Source organism: Columba livia, chromosome 2 (genome assembly GCF_036013475.1).
Source record: "Columba livia isolate bColLiv1 breed racing homer chromosome 2, bColLiv1.pat.W.v2, whole genome shotgun sequence".
Classification (NCBI taxonomy): domain Eukaryota; kingdom Metazoa; phylum Chordata; class Aves; order Columbiformes; family Columbidae; genus Columba; species Columba livia.
In genome coordinates this window covers 117,521,239-117,547,743 of record NC_088603.1, presented here as the reverse complement: position 1 = coordinate 117,547,743, position 26,505 = coordinate 117,521,239, and the positions used below count along the sequence as shown (strand labels likewise).

The 26,505-nt window shown below is 38.8% G+C and overlaps 1 protein-coding gene across 3 annotated transcripts in view; it reads right to left on the bottom strand.

Annotated features, from left to right (window-relative positions):
• Window positions 1–26,505, bottom strand: part of ASXL3 (ASXL transcriptional regulator 3) — a 128,314-nt gene that overhangs the window by 81,045 nt on the left and 20,764 nt on the right. For 2 of the 3 annotated variants that reach the window (XM_065053429.1, XM_065053427.1), the window contains exon 2: window positions 21,875–21,961. Coding sequence is in view for 1 of the 3 variants with exons in the window: in XM_065053430.1 (XP_064909502.1) it covers window positions 21,879–21,934 (56 nt within the window). In the remaining 2 variants the exon portion in view is untranslated. The remainder of the gene's footprint in view (window positions 1–21,874; window positions 21,962–26,505) is intronic. The other variant, XM_065053430.1, reaches the window with a different exon arrangement.

The following is a 26,505-nucleotide window of genomic DNA, read 5'->3' as shown; positions in this document are numbered from 1 at the left end:
AAGGTGGACAAGTGAATGAAACTGCTAGCTGAAGGCAAACATGACAGAAAGACATGGAATGCTGGTAAGAATAGGTTGCTTTGTTTCTTCATTTAAGAGTTCGGCAGACTGGTTGCATTCACCCACAGTAAAGCAAAGCTCTCCTGTATGACTACCCATAAATCTTCATTCTAATTCCCTCTCCGTAGCCAAGAGTTTGGCTTACTTTTGTAAATGATAGCATAGACTTAGGTTTTTTCACCTCTTAGCCGTATTGCAGCACTATGGTACATATTTATTTTCTTCAGTGGTAAAGACCACTGAAAACACATCACATCTGCCGTCTGCTCTGTACAATGGCCTTTGATAGACATTTCCATGAAGTTCAGCATTCCCACCCTTATGTTTAGAGCACTCTGTGATCTGAGGCCAGCGTATATGAAGTTCTGGTATCTACAGCACTGATAATTAACATTTTCAATATCCAGAGCAAAATGTATTGTATCTCTTGGTGCTGGCAGCCTGGGAAAATTTCTGATGGTGTCAAACCTGGTGACAATAACCACATTAATGTTTTGGAAAGAAAAAAAAAAAAGAAAAAAAGATTCCACCTGCGGTGAAGCCAGAGCTTTATGATGACTCACCTAAAACAATGAAATCAAAATCTCCAGAACAAAACTTCATCACAAGTCTCAGTACTCCTTAAGCCAGTGAGGCTACTTAGTTGTTGTTTTTTTTTTTTTAATTTTATCTCACAAGAAAACCTTTACATTCAAAATTTACAGAACCTGTGTAAAACTTAAAAGTGTTCCTGAATGGAATTTAACAGAGTTATTGCCACAGTTATTGCTGATTATCCTTGCCCTTTGTCAGCCATGCCTCTGAGTAGGTCTTCCTGAATATCTTGAATGCTCTGAAAAGTATGCTTGAAACACCACAACACCTCTTTAAACGATATTCACATATGGCAACAAGCATTCCCTGACCAGAAAGGAAATGAGAATACAAGTGTTACAGAGAATGTTTACACTCTTCTGTGCTCCCTAACACCTGGGAAAACCTCCTTCTTTGTGAAGTAAAATCTCAAAGAAAGGACCAGAAGTAAATGCACCTCTGTACTTCGAATCCTTTTGTTAGATGTAGCACAAATAACACAAGAAAAAAGCAATGCTACCCCCTCCCCCCCCCCCCAAAAAAAAAAAAGGCATTTAAAATGTGTTTTTGAAAGACACAGGCAAAGATTAAATAGTACCTTTTGAAATCATCGTAAAAGAAAAATGTTTCAAAAAGATTTCAGAAAGAAAATTATCCCAAAAGAACAAGAAATCAGCCTGCGTCGAGATGGTCATGACAGCTGAAGTGTCCTCTGGACTCAGAACATCCTCCTCATTCAACATCACTTGAAAGGAACTATTTGACTTCTTTGTGGAACAAATTCTTATACTGGTCAAATAATACAGTTCTCTCTGACCGCCACTTTCTGTTCAAGAGTATACATTTTTTTCTCTTTTAATAAAATATTTCCTTTTAATAGTTTCAACTGATTTCATTAAAAAGCAGTATTACATTATTCATTTTTTATTCTAATTCCAGTGATCACCATGAAGGACAACATTATAAAGAAAGGGAAAAAAATGAATTACTGCCACATGAAAGCAACTCTGGAGTGGAGGTTAAAAAATGGCTTTCTTAAAGAAACCATGGTTTTGATATATATGATGTCTTATTTTAGTATCAGATTTCACAGGCCCTTGTGGGTTTTAAATACATATGTTTAGAAAAATGAAGTAATGACTGTGCTACAATCAAAAATGTACTAAACCCAAGAAAAACATTGCCACAAAATGTGCAATGTATAAAATGAAAAAAAAAAACCCCACACCCCACCCTTCCAAATATTCTTGGCTTCAAGTTGGGGGAAACTTATTCCTCGAAAAGAAAAAATAAAATAAAATAAAATAAGGTGGACAGTAAACTGACTATGCTGAACAAGACATAGCCAGTAATCACCAAATGCCTTTTGGCCCCTAAAATTTAATCATCCTACACAAGAGACCTCTATGAAGTTATCCCAAGTTCTCTTGTTTAGTTTGGCTTTTTAATTGGCCAGTCTCCACAACTTTCTCTATAGTGCTTTAGTAATATCTTGTGTGCTTTATTGAGATATAACTGGTTAGTCAAATGTGAAATAAAAAATACACACAACCCCCTCCCCCCAAAACAGTTACAGTATCTTTAAGAAGGTTCATCTCCATCAAGGTTCACACACGCATGTAATCATAGCCTAATTTACATTGGAAGGAACTTCCAGAAGTCTTCTAGCCCAACTTTCTACTCAAAGCAGGACCACTTGGATCTGGGCCCTGTCCAGTGAAGCTTTGTGCAATCTCCAGGAACGGAGACTTCACGGCCTCTCTGGACAACCTCCTCCCACGCTTAACTGCTCTCACTGGGAAAATATTTTTCTTAGTATCAAATCAGTATGTACCATGTTCTGATTTGTGTCTCTTGCCTCTCATTCTTTGCTTCTCATGTTGTCATTGTGCAACCTCCAAGAAAGCCTGGCTGTTTTCTCTCTACGCCCTCCCATTAGTGAGTTGTGGACTGCCATGGGATCCCCCTGAGCCTTCTCTTCTCCTGTGTGAACAGGCCCAGCTATCTCAGCCTCCTCTCATGCATCACATCCATCTCGGTGATCCTCCACTGGACTCACTCCGGTATATTAATCTCTTTCCTGTACCAGTGGGCCTGAAACTGGACACAGTATTCCAGATGCAGTCTCACAAGTGCTGAACACAGGGAGAAGATTGGTTCACTTGACCTGCGGGCCACACTCCTGCTAACACAGCCCAATGTGGGCTTGGCCTTCTTTGCTGCAAGGGCACAGCAGTGGATTAACATCTGGTTTGTTGACCATCAGGACTCCTGGGTCATTTTCCACCAAGCGGATTTCTAGCCTGTGAACCCCCAACCTGTACTGCTGCACGGGTCACTGTGTCCCAGATGGAGGAGTTTACTCTTGCCTTTGTTAAATTTCATGAGGTTCCTGTTAGCACAAGCGTCTGCTGTCCTGATCCCTCTGAACAGCAGTCCACTCTTCCAATGTACCAACCACTCCGCCCAGTTCAGGATCCCCTCCAAACTTGCTGAATGTGCATTCTGTCCCGCTGTCCAGGTGTTTAATTCAGCAATAACAGCCTCAGTACCAATGCCTGAGCAACACCACCTAGTAACTGGTCACTGAGTTAACAGCTTTGATCAAAACACTTTGGGCCTTGCAGCCCAGGCAAATTGCCATCCAGCTTACTGTCCACTTATTAAGTTCCTATCTCACTAATTTGACCATAAAGATACTATGGGAAATTATTTCAAAGGTCTTGCTAAGGTCAACATAAGCAATGTCCTCTCATGCACAGAACCAGACATCCAATCATAGAAGGTGAAGAGAATCATAGAAGGTGAAGAGGCTGGTCAGGCATGATTTGCCCTTACTCGTTCATACTGGCTTTTTGCCACACTTGTTTGATTTTCTGTGAAATGGAATGGGCCAATGTCATTCACCAAGGAAGATAAAACAGCTTTTCACAGGATCACAGAATGTCAGGGATTGGAAGGGACCTCAAAAGATCATCCAGTCCAATCCCCCTGCCGGAGCAGGAACACCTAGATGAGGTTACACAGGAATGTGTCCAGGTGGGTTTTGAATGTCTCCAAAGAACTCCTTCAACCTCCCTGGGCAGCCTGTTCCAGTGTTCCATCACTCTCACTGTGAAGAAGTTTCTTCTCATACTTAAGTGGAACCTCCTGTGTTGCAATTTATACCCATTGCCCCTTGTCTTACCATTGGTTGTCACCGAGAAGAGCCTGGCTCCATCCTCGTGACACTCACCCTTTATATATTTATAAAAATTAATGAGGTCGCCCCTCTGTCTCCTCCAAGCTAAAGAGATCCGGCTCCCTCAGCCTTTCCTCACAGGGGAGATGCTCCACTCCCTTAATCATCTTTGTTGCCCTGCGCTGGACTCTCTCCAGCAGTTCCCTGTCCTTCTTGAACTGAGGGGCCCAGAACTGGACACAATATTCCAGATGCAGACACAATATCCCAGATTTTCTGGGCCCTTTTGTCCATAGTCTGATGATCAGCCATGGCTAAGGTGGTCATTAACCTTCATACCTTAAAGCAATTCTTCCTTGTTCACGTGTAACAAGTCCAGGACAGCAGGTCCACTAGTTTGTCCATCAATCACCTGGCTTGCTTGCATCCCCCATAGCTACTGAATGCAATAATTGCAAGGCCCCCAGCAGTTACTTAAAGGCCTCACCTACCTCTTGGCCAGAGAGTCTGCAGCAGATGCCAACCACAACATTACTCCTGTTGTTCTGCCTTCTGATCTCTCTCTTAAGTGCTACACAGGCTCAGTACCCATTTCAAGGCAAACCACTTGGAATGTGCACTCCCGCCTCTCCTTTACATGCACTGCCCCTCTCTGCCAGCCTGTATCCAACTATCTACTCATGGCAGCATTCCACTGCGTGAACTCTCCCACCATGCCTTTGTAACACTAAGGAGCTCTGCAAGCGTGCAGACTTGCAATTCTTCCTGCTTGTTCCCATGCTCTGCACATTTGTATACAGACACTCAAAACAGACACCCCAGTTATATCACCTGCATAAGGGAAGCGCAAGGTTTCTTCACTCATGTTGTTCCCCAGGACAGTTCCTCAATGTTACTCATGCCTTTAGTTCTCTACAAATTGCAGCAACCATCTCATAAAGTAGCCACTTCAAAGCCTTCCAGAAGAGGTTACTGAGACTGTAAGCAAAGATGCTCCATCTCATGTATCCTCTCCTGTTCAGCAGTCCTTATTCCACAAAGAGCGTACCATAGCTTTGCCTGCAAGACCAGCCACGCAGCTACACTCTGACTTCAGGGACACGCCCTCTGCCACCTGAGCCCTTCCACCTCACTGGCAGGATTGAGGAAAACACCACCCGGGCATTTGTGCTCTTCACCCTTGCCCTCAGGGCTCTGCAGTCTTTTTTATAAACTTGGGCTCACTCCAGCAGTATCATGGTGGCCACACAGATGAATAGCCAGGAGTGAAGTCTGTAAGCTGGACAAGCCTCAGATATGTCCATCTGCAACACTTGTGATTCAAGTACCCAGCAAGAAGTAAACCTCCAGCTATAGCAAGTACACCAGGTTGACAGATGGGTACCACTGTCTCTGTCAGGATATGGTCTCAAATAATAACTGTCACCACCCTTTTCTTCTTCATGTACACATTTGGCTGAGCCTCAGATGGCTCTGATGTCTCCCTTGACATTCTTGTTCACCTCCTTCCATGGCACTACACGTATCCTTCTCTGCGGGCAGAGAATCTTCCTTCTGTTGTCAGAAGTGATAAATTTTCAACTTCCCAATCTTAGGAGTCTCTGTTCACAGCTAATTTGAATCCAATCTCTAGCTGCCTCTATTCCACATAGCAGAGCTTAGCTTCTTGGGTCCTGTTGATCTCCTGTTTTGTCCCCTCTCACGCTGCACAGTCCACTCATCTCCTCCCAGAGCTCCTTCACCCAGCAACCCAGCACTTTGACCAGAGGGCACTTGCCATGGGTGAGGCCACAGCCCTCCCCAGTGTGAGTCCTAGACCAGGGAGTGCAGCCCAAGACTTTGAGATCTCTCTGGGCCAAGGCCCCTGATGTGCCAGGAACAGTTGGGGACCATGCCCTACAGCATATCAGCACCATCACTGCACAGTCCTAAGCAGTCCCACATTTCCCTGAGCTAATTTGCTGCACCCCATTGTGCCCATCTTGTACTAACTGCTGTGATAACTGGTCTCTTAGCTTTCTCTTCTTCCCTGGCACTGGGAGCTGCTTCTCCTCAAGCATTCATCAAATGAGTGCTTGACGCTGCTCGATTCAACAGTTAGCTGAAGCAAAGTACATAGGTAGTCCACTGCCTGCAAGCAGCCAACAAAAGCTGTCTGTAAGTGCTGACAGAGGCAAATGCCTCCATAGGTTTGCCCTGACCTGCAGCAGCAAGCCACTGAAGTTCCCTGAAGCAGGAGGTCCCAGAAGATTTTCCCTGAAGCTTCCTGAAGAAGCCTGGGAACCACTGCAACTTCTATGTCTCTGATTAGTTGCCTCTGCTGGAGATGGGCAAAAGAGTGACAAAATATACTGCCAAAGAACAACAGGGCTTCTGAGCTGTTGCACCACCCGCAGAGGAAGCCCATACAGCATCTGACAGTGGCTTCATTAATTCTGTTTCACAGTGAAAAAGGGAAAAAAAGGCAGAACAAAGTGTTGCCAGAAAACCACCGTGGGCCAGATCTAGTTCAGAGGCCGAGTAGGACTCCTACTTCATCATACTATACCAGAATGTAATCCTGATACAGTCACAGCTTCCAGCTACACTCCTCCTTGGCTTGGTTAGAAGAATCTCCAGCCTTTCTTATCATCCACAGCAGGGGCTTTTTTTACCACAGCTGTGTCAGTGACAAGACACCATCCTGCAGTTATACCCACGATAGTGCATCTGTGTACCTGCATGTAATGCAATGGAGTAGTTTCTGCTTTCACCAACGAGGTTTGCACCAAGATTAACACTGGGCTCACGTCACTCTCTGCCATTCAAAGCAGCAGCTTGAGTGGCTTCCTGACATGTTCTCCCCATGGCCTCCTCCCTCCCCCCCCTTTTTTTTTCTGCTTTAAATCTTTATTATTTCCCAAACAGCCATGTGAATGTTTGTGCCAGCATCCAGGGAGGTGGACACCACAGAACAGGAAAAGCAGCTTGGGATTATTCTTTCGGCTGCAATATTAGTTTACAAGTAACTGGAGAAGGATGGCCTCAGACTGACACAACTGGTTCCCATTTCAGACTCCTCAGAGCAAGGCCTGTATTTCACCTTTTGTCAGTAACACAACATGCTCCCTCCAGCCCCTCCTGAACCTACATGCCAGATGCAGCTGGCTGGCCTGAGCTGTAACCCCTTGGGTTGCTACATCTGGCAGGAGAAGACGCAGAGTTGGGGAGAGGCGGAGGTACCACCCTGCTGAGGGAAAGCAGAACCACCAAGCCTGAAGGAGCCCCGCACTTGCACATGTTCTCCTACTCCAGCCTAGTGTCATGTCCCTGCTCTCTCACATGATTTCAACACAGTTTTTCAGTTGTTACCACTAAAATCAATTGCAACTACATCTATAAAATTAGAATAGGTGCTTACATACAGGCAACTCCTTCAACCTTCCCCCAGTAACAAAAACACAACAGACAAAACACAATGTGCTGTTAAGACCTATTAGAATAAAATTTTGAAAGTTAAGCACATTTCAGAGAAAAGGCTTAAATTTTGGCAATAGTTAACCATTTAAAGGAAAAAGCAAGCATTGCTGAGCAAAGTTCATTAACGACTGTACAGTTTAAAATGATTGTTTATATTTTATTAGAATTATGGATTTTGTTTTTCACTTCAGAAATCTATAAATCTTGAATATGTTACGCAATGTTGACCTATCAGACTGTAACATGAGATTACTTTATTAAGTAATATTTCTCCTAGATAGAAAGGACAGTATGAAAGCAAAGTGCTATGCTGAATTTAGAAGTGATTTATTTTTCTTTCTTTACTCTGACTAGCAAAAATCTTATTGAGTTGTCATAAGTAAACCATCATATTAACTTTGTCCATTCTTCAAAACTGACACATGCTGACATGCTGGCCTGCTGGAGTTTGTTGCATTGTACCATTTCGGCCATACCATCCATCTCCCTAAGTAATCCATTTTTCAAATTGGTAAGAAAGTTTGTAAAGCTTATTACCATTTCTATGGAAATTTTTACCTGGAAATAGTGTATCTATTCTTTGAATGGCTATGCTGAAACCACCAAAGCTGACTTATATTAATACAAGGATTTTACAGTTTTTACTTGATGGCAAGTACTTTCCAGGGTCTTGGTTACCACATACAAGCTCTTCCAGTCAGTTAAACATGTTTAACTTTGCTGCTAACAGTATTCAGTTAAAGATTCCTCCTCAAGTACCATGGACTTGATTGGACTTGTTTTCTTCTTATTCTTTCCTCTTATTTTCCTTTGTTTCATTTTCTTCTGTTCTTTCTCTTTCTTTCCCTTTGCTGTCTTTTCCTCTCTTCTTCCTCTTCTTTGCTTTTCCTCTCCTATTCTCTCTCCTGCCTTTCATTTATCTTTTTCTTTCTTCTCTCCCTCTGTTCTCCTTCTCCTCCCCTTTCTCTCATGTTCTCTGTGTTCATTCCTTGTGCTTTACTCTTACTTTTCATTGCCTTCTCTCCCTGTGATTTTTCTGTCTTCTTTCTACTTTTTTCTTCCTTCCTTTCTTCTCTTTACATTCTTCCCTCTTTTATCTTTCTTTTCTCCCTTTTATTTTTTCTCTTTTCACTCCTCTTTTATTTTCCTCCTTCTTTCTTTCCCCCTTTTTCTTCCCCTCTCTTTTTTCTTCTCTTTTCTGTCTTATTGTTGTTGTTGTTTTGTTTTTTCTGTTTCTTACCTCTTTCCTTCCTCTCTCTCCCCTGCTTTCTCTTTCTTTCCTCTTGTGGTGGGTTAGCCTTGGCCAGCAGCCAAATGCTCACCCACCCAACTCACTTCCCCTCCTCAACACAAAACAGGGAGAAAGAGGAATGAAAAAGTTAATGGGCTGCGATAAAGACAGGGAAATTGCTTACCAGTTACCATAAGAGGCAAAACTGACTCAACTTGAGGAAAACTGATTTATTTCAAATTAAAATAGGTTTAAGTAGAGAGAAACAAAGATTTAAATTAAAAAAAAGAAAGCTGAGAGTAATTCACGAATAAAGATTAGATCCAAAAGCAAATTGTTGCTTTCTAGTAATACTTATTCCTACAAAAATACTTCTGTAAGCAAGATGATACTTTCACACTTTACATTAAAATAAATGTAACTACTACAACTTTGCTGACTAATCAGTGTTAATTATGTCCTTAAAATATTTTGTTAAGAGCTCTTACCTGTAAGGAAAGCCTGAAAATGAGTACAGAATGGGCATCCTGTACCTTTAAAAATATAGCAACATATTATTTATTGTATTGGTTCAAATTAAAATATTTGGGTGAATGTGAAATGTTTAAGTTATACTTGTTGTACATAAGTGAGTTTAACTTGGCAGAACAGCATAGCAAAAGGTTCTTTCCTTCCCTCAAAGGACCAAGTAGATACATTTTGTGTTTTAACTTAATCCAGCTGTTGCAATTCATGCTATTAGTAGATCTCTGTATTCTTTTTTGATTTACAGCAGCTCATTAAGTCTAGAACAACTTCCTCCTTGCTATATATTCCTAAATATTTCTTCTCAAAACGTTCCTTGCTGCCCCTTATAGGTGATAGTTTTTCTCCTTTATTATGATTGTAGGGGGCACATATTATTTTGACACAATGATTCCATATTTGATAATGGCTACCTAAAGTATTCAGCAGGTTATAAAACAAAACAAAACAGAACACCTCCAGGTGTATTGGTAACATAAGAAAAATAAAGGAAGCAATAACGAGTACTAGGGGCCATTTGCAAGAGAAAATAATAATGGTCTAGATTCCACACTTGTTTTATTGTATTTGTAAGTGAAATATAAAAGCATGCAAGTGAAGCTCTTTTAGGAAAAAGAAAGGTACAAAATGGTATATCTTGATAGATTCCTGGTAGCAGATAAACATACCTTAAGCAATGTTATTGAAACATATAAATGATGCAGCAGTAGCTATGGATGCCGTAAGACACTAAATAAGATAGCTATTTTTGCTTATTTTCTTTAGTAAGTACTACCTTCCAGCAAAAGAGCTACTAGATCACATTTTCCTTTTCTCTTATTACAAATAAAATGAAACCCAAAAGAATTGGGGGAGGGGGGAAATTTATCCTCTCTTTTAGCTATTGAGCGCAAACAGCAAAACAGTTCTTAGGAATCTTTTGAGCTCTTTCCTATAGTCTTTGTTATTGGAATAACTGAGCAACGGATGTATTTGAGTATAATTTTGTGATTTACAATTTTAAACACATATAAGTACATGTGCATGTGTACAAAGCTGAATTTGGGTCTGCAGGTGTATTTATGTGCTCAAGCACATAAACATAGTTCCATACGTACAGTATCTAAGTTATTTTACTTATACTTTAAATTGATACATGTGTTTTGCTTCTCAGTTCTCTGTTAATACTGCAAATATTTGTCAGCCACACAATTACTGGTATTAGCATATAGCTATCATAAAACAGCCTCACTGACAAATGCAAAGTATTGTGACTACAAACAGAAGACAGGAGCTTTCCATGCCACTGAAAGAAAATCAGATCCTGCATAAAACATATTTTTCCTTCAAATGATAATACATAAGCAAGCAAACTATGTTTAGGCACTTTTAAAATTCAGTTTTGAAATAAAGACCAGGCACGTAATTTAATTTCATAGTAATTAAGATGACTACCTATGAGACTCAAAAAATAAAAATGGAATTGCTATCAGCTAGCTTAGATAGAAAAGAAATTCATGTAGATAACCAATTTTCTGAACAGTTTTACCTGATCTTTTTCATTGTCCTAGGACAGCAAAATTCTAAGGCTCATTTTGGTCTTGATTCTATAAAAACATACTTCAAAAATTTAAATTATTAATAAATATTCCCGTGCATGTCTATAAGAGAACTAGCAATGTAATGTGATGAAAATAAAAAAAAAAAAAGAGAGAAACTAATAATGTCTGGGTTTTTTCTCCTTCAGTTAAGAAATTATTTCTTTAAATGTAGACTGAAACACATACCCATATCTTTATAGAAACATAAAGACATCCACAGCAAAACCCTTCCAGAAAATGAATTATTACTAGAAAATAGTGTTTTCCTAGAAAGCCTGACAACATTTTCTTCTTTCACATTCAAGTAAAACATATTTAATTCAGTCTGCCAGAAATGGCTATGCTTCTGCTCTGTGAAAAATATGCTAATCATGAAAATAAGGACTTGACAATTTACTGAATACTAAGCGGAAAATCTGTAATGAATTGCCTGTGTTGTAGCACTCAGTTTAGGCTCTTTTTTCCCAGTTGCTATGGAATAGTAGAAATAGCATAAAAAAAGATCATATTATTTTGTGGGATGTTGTGCACATCCCTCAAGACAGAATGCTTAGAAATAAAGACAAAAGTCAGCTGTGGGATAAATGAAATTCAAAGCAGTAATAAATAACAGGTTTAAATACTATTCAATACAGAATACAGAAATACAGAGGAAAAGAGGAAATGCCAAAAAAAAAACCCCACTCTAACAAATAAATCTCAATTGACAACTATCAAGTTGAAACCTAGAATAATTCATTTTACACCTACAAGAAAAAGCAGCTGCTTAGGTTACTCAGATGTTGCAACAAAAGCTCATAAATCCATTAAACCAGGCATGTCTTCAAGTTTCCAGCCAGACTTCAATTTTCACTGCAGGTTTTAAGTCTTCAACAGATTAAACTCTTTTCTTAGAAATATTTTACCAGAGTGTTCATTCAAAAGGTGACTCCTTCTAGCTGAAGTCTCCATATTCTGTGTTTGAAAGTTTGATATATATGGTTGGTCCTGACAGGTTTATGTGTTCAACTGCATTTGCCCACATACTTCCTAAAGGAAGAACAGTAGATTGTTCTTGCCTTTTTCTAAGCAGAAGCGAGCTGAATGAGGTTGCTGACTGCTCAGCAACAGTTCTTGCATTTTGCCCCTAACCTACATACACTGATATTAAGCTCTGTTGCACGTCTTGTTTCTGACTTCTATTTTAAAGTAACTAGTTTATTACCTATGTACGTTAATGTTAATATGTGACAGAACAATGAAGGGAAGAGAATACATTCTGTCAAATCTGTTCCCTAAAGATGTTTTTGAAAGCTTTGGCTCTGGACAACTATGGACAACTATTACTGGCAAGCTCTTCTATGTCCTCGCTTTTCAAAAAAGATGCTGTCAAATGAGGCTGATAAAGGTAGTTAAATCAAAGAACGTATAAATCTACCTACCTTACACATAATCATGGTTCAGTTTATAGAACTGTGGGCATATTTGGAATAAAAGAACAGGAGAACACTGTAGACTATGGAAGGCCTCATCTCTTCAGTCATTAAAAAAAGGCTTAAAGTACTACACTATAAGAAACACACTACCCCCACACATTTAAAAAAACAAACAACAAAAAACACTAAAACAAATAAAAAACCCCACTCCAAACAAACACACCAAATACAGAAACATTAAAGAAAAAAAAAATCTATAGCATACTTATTTCAATATTGCTAAACAAGGAGTTACACTTTTCTAGCAGAAATGTGGGAAGTCCTCATACAACACACTTTACATTAGGATAATGCTATGCATATGGTAACATGAATCTATAATGCAGGAGGCTTCTCTTGTCATCAGCCTGAACTATAATACATTACTACTTTTCAGTCTCTTTCACCAGTAGTCTACATCGAGAAACACAACACAAGGAAAAGAAAATATAACTTTAATTCTTACATTGAACATCAAAATATCTTGATAAATGAACACTATGGAAAAAAAAGAAAGCCAATGCTGATTTTGTTGACAACTTTAAACTATTTAGTCACAGCTGGTGTCCATTTCCTACTTCAAAAGAGTATCCCTCAATAGGAAGTGTTGTCATTACTGTACAAAATAACTAGTAAATCTTATAAGATCATGAGCATCTTCATTACTGTCCATTCTTTGTTACATTTAAGTTGTTGGATTTTGTCTTGTATTAAAAAATGAATATTTTTAATATGGTGTTAATATTACAGGGCTCCTAGTTTCAGCAAATTGGGCTGTGATAAAGAGGACTTGGGCATGCATTCAAAGACAAAACACTTTTGCAATACAGACCTTTGGAAGTTGAAATATGCTTATCACATCACAAATTTAACAATCATATTTTTTCTTATTAAAGCTAAATAAATTAACTTTTAAAATTTTCACATTTCCAATGTATTATTATAACTCGAATATCTCATGATCATATGGGCCACTGCCCTTTACCAGTAAAACATCAAACAACTAAAAAAGCAAAGCTTTAAACACTGCACTAGCATAATGTTCTTTGAGAAAAATACAGGTTAGGCTTTGATGGGAGGAGCAGAAACCTAAGTAATTGCAGAAATAAAATAAAAATATTTTAATAGTACCAAGGAGCTGTGTCACACAGATTAGATTACTGTTTTACCAATCTTTGCAGACACGTTTTGCAGCGCTGCTGAAAGGTGTAAAGGAAACCACTTTGTGATCGAACTTAAAAACAAAACAAAACAAAAAACCACATTATATTTCCTATTACTTCCATGAAAGGTGGTAAGATGTTTACAATATATGTTTAGCACCTGGACACAGAGAATTCATGTACCAAATGGAAAACTGAAGTAATGAACACTATATGAACAAAAATGTATCTGGAAAAGTAACAGTAACATAATAATCTTTTAAAAAAGAGAACAGACTGTTCTGAAATCTCAGTTCACCTAAACATATAGGAATAGACTTCAACATGATGACAAAGCAATGGCACAATACAAAAGGGAAGCCATATGAACTTTTCTAAACTGTTGTAAATCATCTTTTGAAGGTACCAGACATGACAAAATTATGGAACTGTGTTGGGTTTTTTTTTTTCCTTCATAATTGGTCCTGGCACCAATCTAAAGGAGAAAGCTTGGTTGGTCCTGAGCCAGAATGGGAAATAAATACTGAAATCTAGGATGTCCACATTGTATTACTTAAGAAAATTGCAGGCAAATAGAATGGTCAAATGAATGGAGTTTTAGTTCTCATACATGGGAAGGGAAAAAGGATGACAGCAGACTGAGGTAGCTGGAGACCATGGGATTGGTGACCCAGTTTGAGAAAGAGGCAAGATTCATGTCGCAGAAACTCTTGGGACAAGGGATTGCATGTAGACAGGAATGAGCAGAGATCCTGCACCAGCAACACCAATTTACTGGACAGGATATAGGGAGCAGAGGACCAGGTCGTATTCTCAGCTCTGCATTCAGCTTTGAAAAATATTACTTTGCTTCTGTCTCCACGCTCTTTTTACATATGCTCAATTAATATTCTTCACAGTAAGAAGAGTATCCTCCAAAGTCATACTTTAAAGATTCTTATGGTTTACATTGTACCAAATATCATAATACATATTTTCAAAATTACATCCACACCTTTATAAAATTAACAAAGGAATTTGCACCTGTGACACAGACATGATTTTTTTAGCCTCTCTGTAACAGCTGTGACACCTGTTTCTACATGCATTTAAAAGAAATTAAAAAAAAAAAAAAGGTAGTTAAATATCTTATACTGAAATATATCTTTTATAGGTATAAACAATGGAAAAAGCACCATCACTAATAAATAAAAACCCTGTTGTCTTTGCAGTTAGCTGAGGCAAAATATTTAAGGTTTTATTATTTTACATCTGTTATGTTAGCACCCAAAACCAGTTTTCCAAATCAGTATAAAGATGGCATTACCATTGTACAGACATAAGCAAGCTAGCTTTAAACTAACGGTAGGGTAATCACCATGCAGCAACATGGAATCATGAACTAACAACCCTGCTTTTAGGCAGGAGTTAATGACATAGTTGTTTTAGGGCTACATCACTACCAAAAACTGAAATCATTATCACAGTACTGATGTGGGTGTGATTATGCAAGTTACAGTTCCAACGCTGGAATGCAATAATGTAGTTTTTACCAGGTTAGATGGCACTGTGGTGTAAAAATGCCAGGAATGCCCAGGCAAGAAGGAGCAAGCCTGAGATTTTCAGCTGATGAATTTGCCACTATCACAACTGCCTACAAAATTAGGTGGTTTGTTGTTACACTGGGAAGAACAGCATTTCAAAGAGGGGTCATCTGAAGTGAGTTTATGCAGAAAGACAGGTTGTAATGAAAGTTTGTTTCTTTCACTGCTCTACAGCCAAAAGCCACATCTGCAGAGGCATAAAAATCAACCTAATAATGCCGGGCAAAAGAATGCGAATAGCTTTCTCTCTCTCTTCCCATCAAGGCTTCCTTTCGGTCCATTGCAGGGAATAACTACCTTCAAGACAAAATAATGCACTCCTTCAGCTGAAGAGACTCCCAGATAAATTCTATGAGACATATGCAACCACAGAAGGCTCTTAACTGTCTGTGCACTTCCGTTAACAACCAGAGCCTTAAGACAAAATCTGTGGTTCTCTCAGTTAATTTTTTAAGAGCTTTGGTTATTGAAGGACATTTGCCCCCTTTTTTTTTTTTTTTCTTAAGTGGAAGATAGAAACTGACTAGTTAAGAACTATGAATCACAATGACATCTTGGAATTAATTTACGGAGAAAGGAAGTAAAAATTTCTCTGTCTACTTGCATACACAATAAAACAAGGAACTTAAAAACGATAAGCAAAAGAAGACAGTTGCGAGCTCATTTAGCGTATTTACAGAAACAGCAGCATTCAGAACACGTTTTATTTTTAAGTCAATAGCTCTAAGGATGAAGTATGCAAAGGCTTAAAGAGACACTGTCAAAAAGATTAAAGGATTCAGAAATGATGGTAATATTTTCAGTAGTACCATCTCACTCCAGTGCTAAAGACAGACCCTGCACAGATCAAGTGTTTTACTCCATTGATGACTCTGCTCAGCACTTCAAAGTGGGTTTAATTCTGCAATAGCTAACCCACTAGTATGATATTTCTGCACAAGAGCGTAAATCTAGTAGAAGTATGTTCAGATACTTTTCAGGTCATACTTTGCTGTTTTCCTAGGCTCAAAAGACTTAATGTATTATGATATCATTCATGACAGATATTATCAACAATGTGCGGAACAGCACAACTGCCAGTGCCAGTGGCAAGCATCTCTTCTTAGTCTTCTGAAAGACTACTGTCACAACAGTAAATCAATAGATAGCTTAATCTTGCAGAGCAAGAGACAAAATATGCAGAGCAAAAAAGAAGGAGGAGTTAGGACTGATGGTGTGATTCTCATAGTTTAAATGAAGATCAACAAAGAAACATTAAGAGAAAGAAGTCTAAGATTCCTACTGGAAAACGAAAAATCGGAATGAGATGAAGGGATTTTTAAAAATCTCTTCTGTGAATTACCTGAACAGAATAATCAAAGTTACTTGACAGTACAGAGGGGTCAATTACTCTAGCTGAACAGCAGAATACCATGAAATTATCCGTTCCAGGGTTCACAGGCCTCAGTTTAATGAAAGAGGAAACTAAATAGCTAGCATAGATGTGGGCAAAAGTTGCACTCAAAAAAATTAAACATTGCTTGCCCCCTTTTGAAAGTTTATTGGCTTTAACTTATACTGAGAATCTTTGGCTTTAATCTTATCCAGACAAATCAATCTCCCAGCCTCACCAGGAAAAGCAGAAAGGGAACTACAGAAAGCCAAGACATAATGTAGGGTTATTAGCATAAAACGTTTATCAGAATCTGGCTGGATCTTCTCCCCTAGTGCTCAAACAATATATATGGCCCAAGTACAGCATACTGACCTAAAAAAAATTGATAGAAAAATACAGATCAAGGGATATGCTAGTTCATTCCCCTAGTTCAAGGCAGGATCAACCCAATCTACATAATTCCTGACAGGCACATATCTAAATTGTTTCTAGAGAGATCTAGAGATCTCTCACGTCTCCCCCACAGCTCACGGCAGAAATCAATTGTATGTGTTAGGAAAAAAAATAATCTTTGTACTATCTAATCGGAATCTTCTTTTGCTACAACTTATAAGCTTTATTTCTTGTCCTGTCCATGTCAGACATACAGAGTAACTTATTAGCGTACATTTTTCCTATATTTTATGTATTGGAAGACTTAGTAGGTGTGAATTCTCTCCCTTAATCCAAATACCTAACTCATACCAACTTCTGTCTTATTTTTATCTCCCTGATAATTTTTAGCAGCATTCAAGAGGTCCTATCTTTCATGAAGGTGTGTGTAGTGCCTCAAACAGAAAGGAACAGATGAGGTTATTCCTGGTGGTCCTACAGGCAATTTGCAGGTAATGACAGAAGAGGTCAAAAGCAATGATGGTACTAGGGACAGAGTTAAAAATAGCACGAAACCAGGAAAATTAGAGGAAGAAGCTTTTTTCTGTGAGAATCAGCAAAAATTTTTAAAACACGTGACCTATTTAAATATCCCCATTATGGCCATGCAGGCTTCTCTTGGGAAAAGAAAGACACAGGGACAGAGAAGCATCTGGCAAGTTTCTAGGACTGTGTTAGGAACAAAAATCCTTGAACAGAAGATGTAAAAAGCCATTAGGAAGAAAGGCATCACTAGGTTTCACTTGAACTAGCAGGGAAGAAGCAGCTGAAAACATTAAGCATTCCTGAAGGGATAATTCTTCATTTTTAAGAAAATAAGGAAGAACACAAAAAGAAGAAAATGTGCTTCAGGAAATTAAACTTTAGCAAACTCACCCACCCACCAAGTACAAAGACATTTCTGTTAGCACACCAACAGATAGGAAACTGCCTTGTTCTTCCATGAAATCACAGAATCAGAGAATGTCTGGAGTTGGAAGGGACCCACAAAGATCACTGGGTCCAACTCCTGTCCCTGCATATGACAATCACACAGTTCATCACACCATGTGCCTGAGGGTGTTGTCCAGTCTCTTCTTGAACACTGTCAGGAAATGAAAGGGGGGGGACTGAGCACTTACAGCAAAAGCAAGGGAGTGCTAGCGCCTTTTCTTTGTTGATCTCTAATTAGAACGGTGTCTAGGATTTGACAGCTACTACAACTAACACCAGGAACAAATATGGAAAAAAAAATTATTATATTATAATTAGGTAAATTAATGTTCTCTAAACAGTTAAATCTGTTCAAATTCACCATAAAGTATTCAGAGCTGACTGGACCAGTTTCAAAATTATCATAGTCATTTCTGAGAATATATAAAGGACAGCAGTGATTCCAAAAGACTGGAAAACATCTAGTGACTAGCTTTAAAAAAAATGAAAAAGGCATGGCCAAGGACGTAAAGATGCAATAACTGAATTTCTATTCCCCCAAAACAGGGAATAAAAATTATTTAGAAGTATTTAACAGATAAGAAGTTAAGATGAGTAATATATAGGCCTGTCAAGAACAAGTTTCTTCAAATCAAAATATTCTTTATCACATAGTGGCAGACGCTGTAGTTACAGAAGCAGCAGTAAGAATCATGTAGCCTGAATTAATGAGTCTTTGGACATTGTTTCTCATGGGACTTTCATAAGCAAAAAATAGAAATATAATGCTCCAAAAGGAAACAAGTTCTAATCAGCAGATGACACTAAACTTGGAAGGCCTGCATGCACATTGAAAGACAAGACTACACGTTAAAGCAATCTTATCAAATTTGAGAAACAGCCTGCAGAAGACCTGAATACAATTCACTAAGGGGAATTCTAGATCTCAACAGGAAAAAGTAACGGCACACATACAAGATGGAGAACAACTAGAGAGGCAGCAGCACAGTGGAAAAGCAGCACTGAGGCAAGAGTGGATCATACTCTGACTAGTCATCTGTGTCACACCAGCAAAATCAGCAAAATCTCATGCTGGGATGCATAACCAGCAGGTTGCAAGTCTAGAAATTTACAGTGGGACAGGGAATTATCTTCAAAATAACAGGACAGTGCTAGGAAGGAAAATGCAGAGCACTGTGCACTGGAGTGAGCTGCTGTCTGTCTTCTTTGTAAAGAGATTTCAGTGTCCAGGACTGTTGGCCTGACACTGTTCACTACGAGCACAGGCATAAGTACTTTCCTTCCTTCCTCTCCACCCCCTGGAAGAAAACCATATGTTTTCTACATCCCAGAAAGGTTTGCCTTAAAAGTTTTTACTCCTTGTAGGTAGCAGAAGAACTCCCTGCCTGCTGACCACTTTACAACCTTCATAACAAGAAAGATACTTGAAAAACAAAATTGAGCTGTACATCCCATCAAGATATAGAAAACCAGCTAGGTGTATAACCTCTCACAAAACATGTAAGATTTTGTTTTAATTTCTAACATATATGTGATTTGTAACTTTGGAATTTTCCTCCTATTGTATTTAATTATTTGAGTAATAAAAAAAAAAAAAAAACGCATGTGCTTCTTGATGTCTTTATTGCAAACAAAGAAAAGAAGAGGCTGAATAGTCTTACAGTGTCTTTTTAAAGATAACATATAATGACAATGAGATTGCTGAAAATCATGTGTTATTCATTTAGATTTACTACCACAGCAAAAGGTTTAGATTAATTAATGCTGCAATATATTTGAAAAATGACTAAGCCAATTAATCTCATTCATCCATAAATGGAACAGTAGAGAGGAAAATTTTTTAAGAATTCCATTTAGGATTGCCAAGGTTCTACCAACAATGTTAATCAGTATAAAGGAATAAGTATATTACAGAAGTAACATATTGCTGGTACAAGTTCAGACTTGAATAGTGCACAAATCAGTACAGAATAAAATATGTTAGTGCAATTCTACTGCTTATGACCAGGTGACTGCACATCATAAATTTACAACCCTTGCTCATCTTAGTTGGGTGCAGCATAAAGACCAGAAAAGATCACACATAATAACAGCAAAGGTACCATACTGGCCGAAAGGTACTGAAAGAAATTGCAAAGCTGGATGAAGCAAAAGGGAGACTTTAAATCCAAGGACTATGAAATCAAAACATTATTTACGCACTGAGGCCCAATCAACAAATAGGGGTATGAGGTCAAATACTTCATCAGCTCCTATGAACAGTTAGGCACTCAGACAAGTCTGCAGGTTTGTGCCTCATCAACACCAAAACGCAGAAGAAACACAACTTTTACATTAAATCTGAAGTTGAAGGACAATAGAAATGCTTTAAAAATATCAATACAGAATAATATTTTTTTGTTTTTATAACTGCAGAATTTAGAATTTTTAGGCTAATCAGTTTAGGATGACCTAGCCTATAACATGTTTCAAGTAAGGAGTAAAAAACATTGAACTTTATCCCTCTCAGTTATCTAGATACTCATGACCACATGTGGCAATCTACTGCAATCTACTACACATACTTGCACATACCACACCATGAATAAAAATCAAAATGGATCTGATTTTCCTCCCTATTTCCCTGCAATTCTCAGTTTCTTAGTAAGAGAAGAAAGATCTAGCTTTGAAAATCCTCAAAGGAGTTTTTGCAGCAATTAAAAACGTCTTCCATTTTTTCTATATTTAAATCATTAAAATGCTGCCTTCGCTCTCTCCCATAGGTTTTCCACACAAAATTTGATTTATGCACTGTTCACGGAAACACGAATTTTTAAAAATTACAAAGAACTGCTATTATCAGGCATGTGAGCCTCTCCCACACAGTTGTCTCATATCACAAGACATAAGAAGAAGAAAGCCATCTATTTACTGCTGTGAGAAACAGTATCTTAATAAAAACAGATTTTCAAAGTTGGGTTTTCTTGCGTTTTTGTCGTTTTTTATGCAAATCCTTGCTGCATAACATGTTTGGACACTCATTTTCAAAAGTGTTCAAGCCCTTATTTCCTCGGCATCATTGCCAAATATACTTGAAACAATTTTTTGAAAGGAGCTAAAGCATTTCATATTCGTAAAAGGTAGCAAATTCAACTTCGTCTTGCATACAACCTCTTTTGCCATTTTACCAAAATACAGCTATTATAAGAATTTTATGAGGCTACCAACAAAGCAGTACATGGTTAAGGAATGCAAACGATCACGCAGAATGTTCTGTTTCTTAGGAACTACAGTGAATTCAGTAAAAATATGTCCTATGGTTACTTCTGGTTCACCAGAGTAAACTCCACAGTAACAGATACAATGTGTTACTTGCCTACACAGGCTCTAAAGCTATCTTTTCCTAGATTTCATGTTCCACACTAAAGTAATATAATCAAAATACAAGCAGATGTCTCCCTTTGCACTGAAACAGCAACAAGTTTTAAAACAATTTATTAGAATAGAAAATTTTTACTGTAACATTTGGGGAAGAAGAAACTGTATCTTATAGGAGATCCCTGCCAACCAACCGGTTTTTCCTTAACTTATTTTACTTCCTGCCCAAGTTTCCATCTGCAGATCACTAGAAGACCTACCAAGTATTTAGTATTCACCTTTGAGGAACAAGCAGCTGCACACTCATCTGAACAAGAAGCCAATGGAAGACAGCTGTTGATTTCCACAGGCTCTGGATAACCCACCTATCCTCTAGCAGCTCAACGATTATAGTTGAAATCTGCATCCAAAATATACTGTTAATAAGTAACTCGGTATTCAACCACTGTAGCCACACAGACCAGCTGCCAGTGTTCAAACACCCCTTCTCCTTCCATTCCCAATTCTTTATCAGCACAATCCATTACCACAGGCAACACCAATATGTCGCAACAGTGATTTACGTGTCAGACCACAAACCCAACTGAGAGGAGGAATGTGTCTAGCTCCACCTCACTCCTGCTCTGGGCACACGGTGGCAGAAGCAACCCAGTTGTCCAGATCCACACCTTAAGCAAAAATGAGATGTAGCACTGGGCTCGCTGAGCAGATGTCACTGTCTTTCTAAAGACAGGCCATTGGACTAGAGCTGGCCCACATACTCCTTTTGGAAGGTACAAAGTTAAGCCAGTCAATAACCATTTTAAAAGCCCTGAACTAACAAATGAACAAAACCCATCAGCTTTATTTCCCACTTTGGTACTGGAAATCAATTCAGCCATTATCCAGCACATTATGTTTTGTAAAGATTATGTACCATTCCTAGATTGTTTTCAAAGAGACAGCAAAAATACAGAACATAGAAACACTGACCTTGTTTCTTTCAACCCTTCTTTCTGAATGACTTCCAGTATTTGTTTTGCAGTCATTGGTGAGTTGGGGTACTTTTCCAATGCCTGAAAAGAAATAATAAACGTGTAAGTGATAAGACACAGCTGTTCTGTGAATCTGAAAGGTTATGCAATCATGCAGTTTTTATGTAGCCATTTGTGAAAGGCAGAGAACTGTAGTGTTGCAACTCTGTCTGTTAGAAGGCTAAATACAATCCAGGAAAATGCAGCAACAATAAGATTTACTTGCTGCTTTTGTGCATCATCTGCTACATCTGCCTGGGAAAAATTCTTACCAGGTTCCAAATAAAAGAAACAGGCACCTAATTTTATGACACAACAATGGAGTTCCTCTCAGGCAGGAGGGAAAAAAAAAAAAAAAAAAGGGGGAAGGAAAAAAAAAAGAGACAGCTAGTCTTCTTTTTTGATTTTTGTTACTTTAGAACTATTTGAGGTCATTTGAATATTCTACACTTAGGTTTTTTCATGACCTCAGGAACGAAACTGGCTAAAACCTTCCATTTGTAGAGCAGGAACTACTGTGAAAATTGACTCAGATAGGTTTCAATTTTAAAATGCTATTTGTTTCTAAAAACAATGAAAAATGAAGTGGTCAGAACAGTCACAGCACACAAGATGCTACATGACAGGGTGCAGTATTTTTTTTTCCAGTTCAGCTCAGTTTTCCACTCCTTTGCCTTTTCCAATTTAGCCCAAAGTAACCCACTCCTCTTTCCACATACAACCATCTTGTACAGATTTTTCTGGTTTTCCACTTCCTTTTTGTCCCCATCAGTTTTAAGCTGCTAAACAAACAGCCACTCTCTTGCTCATGTAAAGTGCCAGACTGATAGGCCTGCAAAATAAAACCTTTCAATCAGCAGTATAAGGTGCAGCATGGGCCACGGCAATCAAGCTTCCCAGAGCATTTTGCTAACATATCTCAGCCAGAACTTACATTTCTACCCTAGGTAAATAAGAAATCAGTTTGGTCTCCAAATTCATCCAGTCCTGAGCATTTCTCTAGTAGTTACCAAATGACGGCAATTGTGAAAGTACCTCCTACTGTTTGGATACCTGCCCACTAGGAACTAGAGACACCACCAGGTCGTATCATGCAAGTCATCAAACTGTGAAGGGTGCTAGCCAGGGCTGTAATTCAAGCAGCTCACCTAAAGCCAACGCCTCACTACAACTTCAACAGCTCAGCCCTCTCCTGCCACTTTATAGTTCTGATTTGCTGCCTGTTCTTCCCTTTCGCAGCCAAAACACAGCTTACCAAATCCTTTGGTTCTTTATTACAGGTGAGCTTTCTACCCTTTATCTTTCAGTTCCACACAGGAAAATGCAGAAGTGAAGGCTGTGCTAGAAAGGTCTGGGAGCTGAACTGAGCTTATCTCAGGTACATCAATAGGCAAGATTCAGAAGGGACTCATCAGGAAAGGAAAACCAAAACGTGATTTGAAAGGAGAAAGAAGAGGGAGTAGGAAAGAGTACGGCAATGAGTAAGGATGGAAGAAACTGCACAGAGCTGGGAAAAGGGCCATTGCACAGCAAGGGAAATGATATGATGTATTAGTGACAGAACCACAATGACACACTGGAAAAATGACAATGTGTATAGAGATTGAGACTAGTATGAGAAAAGATTAACAGCGCGACGAGACAAAAATGGAAACTTTAACCTTTGGAAAGAAGACAAAGGTAAAATGGCAATACACCAAAAATAAAGGAAAACCAAAACAAAACAAAAAACCAAGAGAATGAAACTAAGAACATTCCAGAGGGCAAACTGGAAAGGACAGAAGAGGAAACTACACTGTACTGGACACGGCTATGAAGGAAACTGTGTGCACTTGAAAGTGGGGTTACTCACTGTGGAGGATTCCCTGTTTCTCTTCCTGAGTACAGGCCCCTCAGCACACCTGGGCAGCTCCTCCCTGCAATTAAGAAAATTTGGGTAGCCCTGTCCCCTTCTCTATGACATCACATCCTACTCTATAAAGTCAGTAAAAATGCCAAGTATTACCACGTGAGTTTGACAATAATGGGAAGGAAACAATAAAGCTACGCAAACATCAGAAGTCACCCTGTTCTGGACAATGGAAAAAGGGAGAGCAGTTTGTGCTGAGGAAGCTGCACTGAACTGGTTGTGAAAACAATGGCCAGACATAGGGATATGGGAGATCATCTTCACTAAACAACAATGAAACCAACAATCAGGATGCATAACACCACTACAGAAAGTTTAATCAAACCCACAAGGCAGATTTCAAATATCACAGTATGAAGTGAACACACTCAGGGTATAATGACCATCTGAAATGCAGAGTATGTTAGACAGGCTGAAAGGGCTGAAGCAAACAATTGCCCATTGTGTGTACTCATTTTACGCCGGACATGCAACGTGGGCTGCAGTTCATATACCCTATGAATTTAATTCTGTTCATCTAACCCTTTAAACCCTTTGAAGCCTGTGTTAAAGAACTGTTCATATCCTAACTGAAAAGCATTAATTCTCCAATTCAAACACTGCTTAGGTTAAAAATGCTGTTTTTGTGCACCTGATTAAGTTTTCTTTATCAGAACAAAGACTAATTTAGCAGAGAACCTCAATAAAGATGTTTATTTCTGCCCCTCCCCACACGCTGTTGTTCATTGTGTCGCCCCTCCCCAGTTTTAACCTAACCACTTATCACAGTAAGAAAATAAAAATAATTGCTTGTAAAAACGTTTTAATGATAGTCTCAGTTTCTTCCCCCAGTTATGGAAAAGAGCATTAGAATATTATTTAAGAGCCTGTGAGATAATGAATACACTGAACTGATAATTGCACTAGTGTCTCTTGCCTCTGTATCTCACCATTAACACTGCTAAAAGCCCACAATCCCGTTTGCATTTCTAAGACTTAAAAGAATAATATTAGAAATTAAAACTAATTCCTAACTGTGCCTTAAGGCAAACTGAATACTAAAATGCAGTAGTATAGTTAAGTCATAAACTTCTTGGTCATAAAAAGTAACACACATCAGAGGAAGAAGCCTTTATCTGTTTAAAATACCTTTCTCCTTACTCCCACTCCATCCACCAACACTTGTATCGTATATGACCAGTGATTAATAATGCTGAAATTAAAACCTGCTAAAGTACTGTCATGAAGAGTATGATTGTTTTGATGTATTTTCTTAAGAAGGACAAGGGCAGAAGAACGGTTTGCACTGACTGCAACCTCTATCACAGAGGATCAAATATGCTCTATTTATTCCTGCCATTCAACCACAGCCTTAAAAAGAGCCAGCCAATAAATAACTGAGACAAATACCTTGATATCCATCAGGACAATCTGGAAGAGAACAGAAGTCATTGCACCAAACACATTCTTGGTGTTCATTCAAACGCTGGTTAATGGCTCAAAGAGAAGACCAAGAGATCCTACCAAGCACAGTGGAAATCAAACCTCCCAGCAAATGGTAGCGGCCTGACAAATTGTTAGGTTTGTATCACCTGCATGTATAAACCCACAGTTTCTGGGATATTAAATAATTACACAGATGCCACAAGCACATACATTCCCAGTTTCATTGGACAAGGCATGTCAGTTATATGGGACAAGAAGAAATCCAAATTTCTTTTCTCACCATGGCATCTATCATCATATGTGCATAAACAACTGCTCAAAAAAATCAGTTGCCACACTGGGGAAAAAACACTTTCCAGTGGACCATTCACAAGAATGCTCTAGAGCAGAGTCAAGACTGTCAGCTTTGCATAAGAGAAATCCTGAATGCTCTGCTCACCTCAAAAACCTCTATATAATTGATGGAATAATTAGTTTAATCTATATACACAGCCACTTGTGACTACCTGAATGAGATCTGCTCAATTGTTTGCATTTCAGCCACTAGAGGGAACACAAGCAGAGGGCCAGCATGGAGAAAGGCAACTCAGCAGGTCGGCCTTCCTGCCACCCACCACCATTCCTGCAGAAAGTGGGAAGCTTTGCCAGAGAAGCAGCCACTACTCCTGCAGTTATTACGCTGACAGAAAATGTTTCTTCTAAAAAAGAACCAAGAGTGGTGTGATGTGCTGTGGTCCAAAAGCAGCAGGCAGATCAGGCTGGTGGACTGAGGCTGACAGAGCACAGTTAGCAGGAACCAGCCAGAGCCTCTTGCATTTCTGGAAGGTGCCTGTGGGAATCTGAAGGTCAGGCAGCTGACGAAAATCAGGATTTTATCACGTCTGCTTGGTCAAACTATAGACAGAGCCACTACTCACAAACCAAAGCAATTCTCTTTAGAACGTTATTTAAATAATTCAGGAAGAGAAAGAGGAACAGCACACAGTTATTGCCAGTGCTCCCACTCAACAGCTAAAATACAAGCCAGGCTGAACTGCACAACAGACAATCTTTACTGCCCAAAGACAGCAGGATGAATAAAAGAACAGAAAAATAACTTTCCTTCTCCTAAGCAGAAAATATATATTATATTTTCTAGCCACCCATTACCAAATAAATGAATTGAAAGATGGAGTCTCAAACAGGGTACAAGAACAGCGTGCTGGAAAAAATCCAGCATTGTCTTTTCCAGCTGCTTGTGTGAGGTTAACAG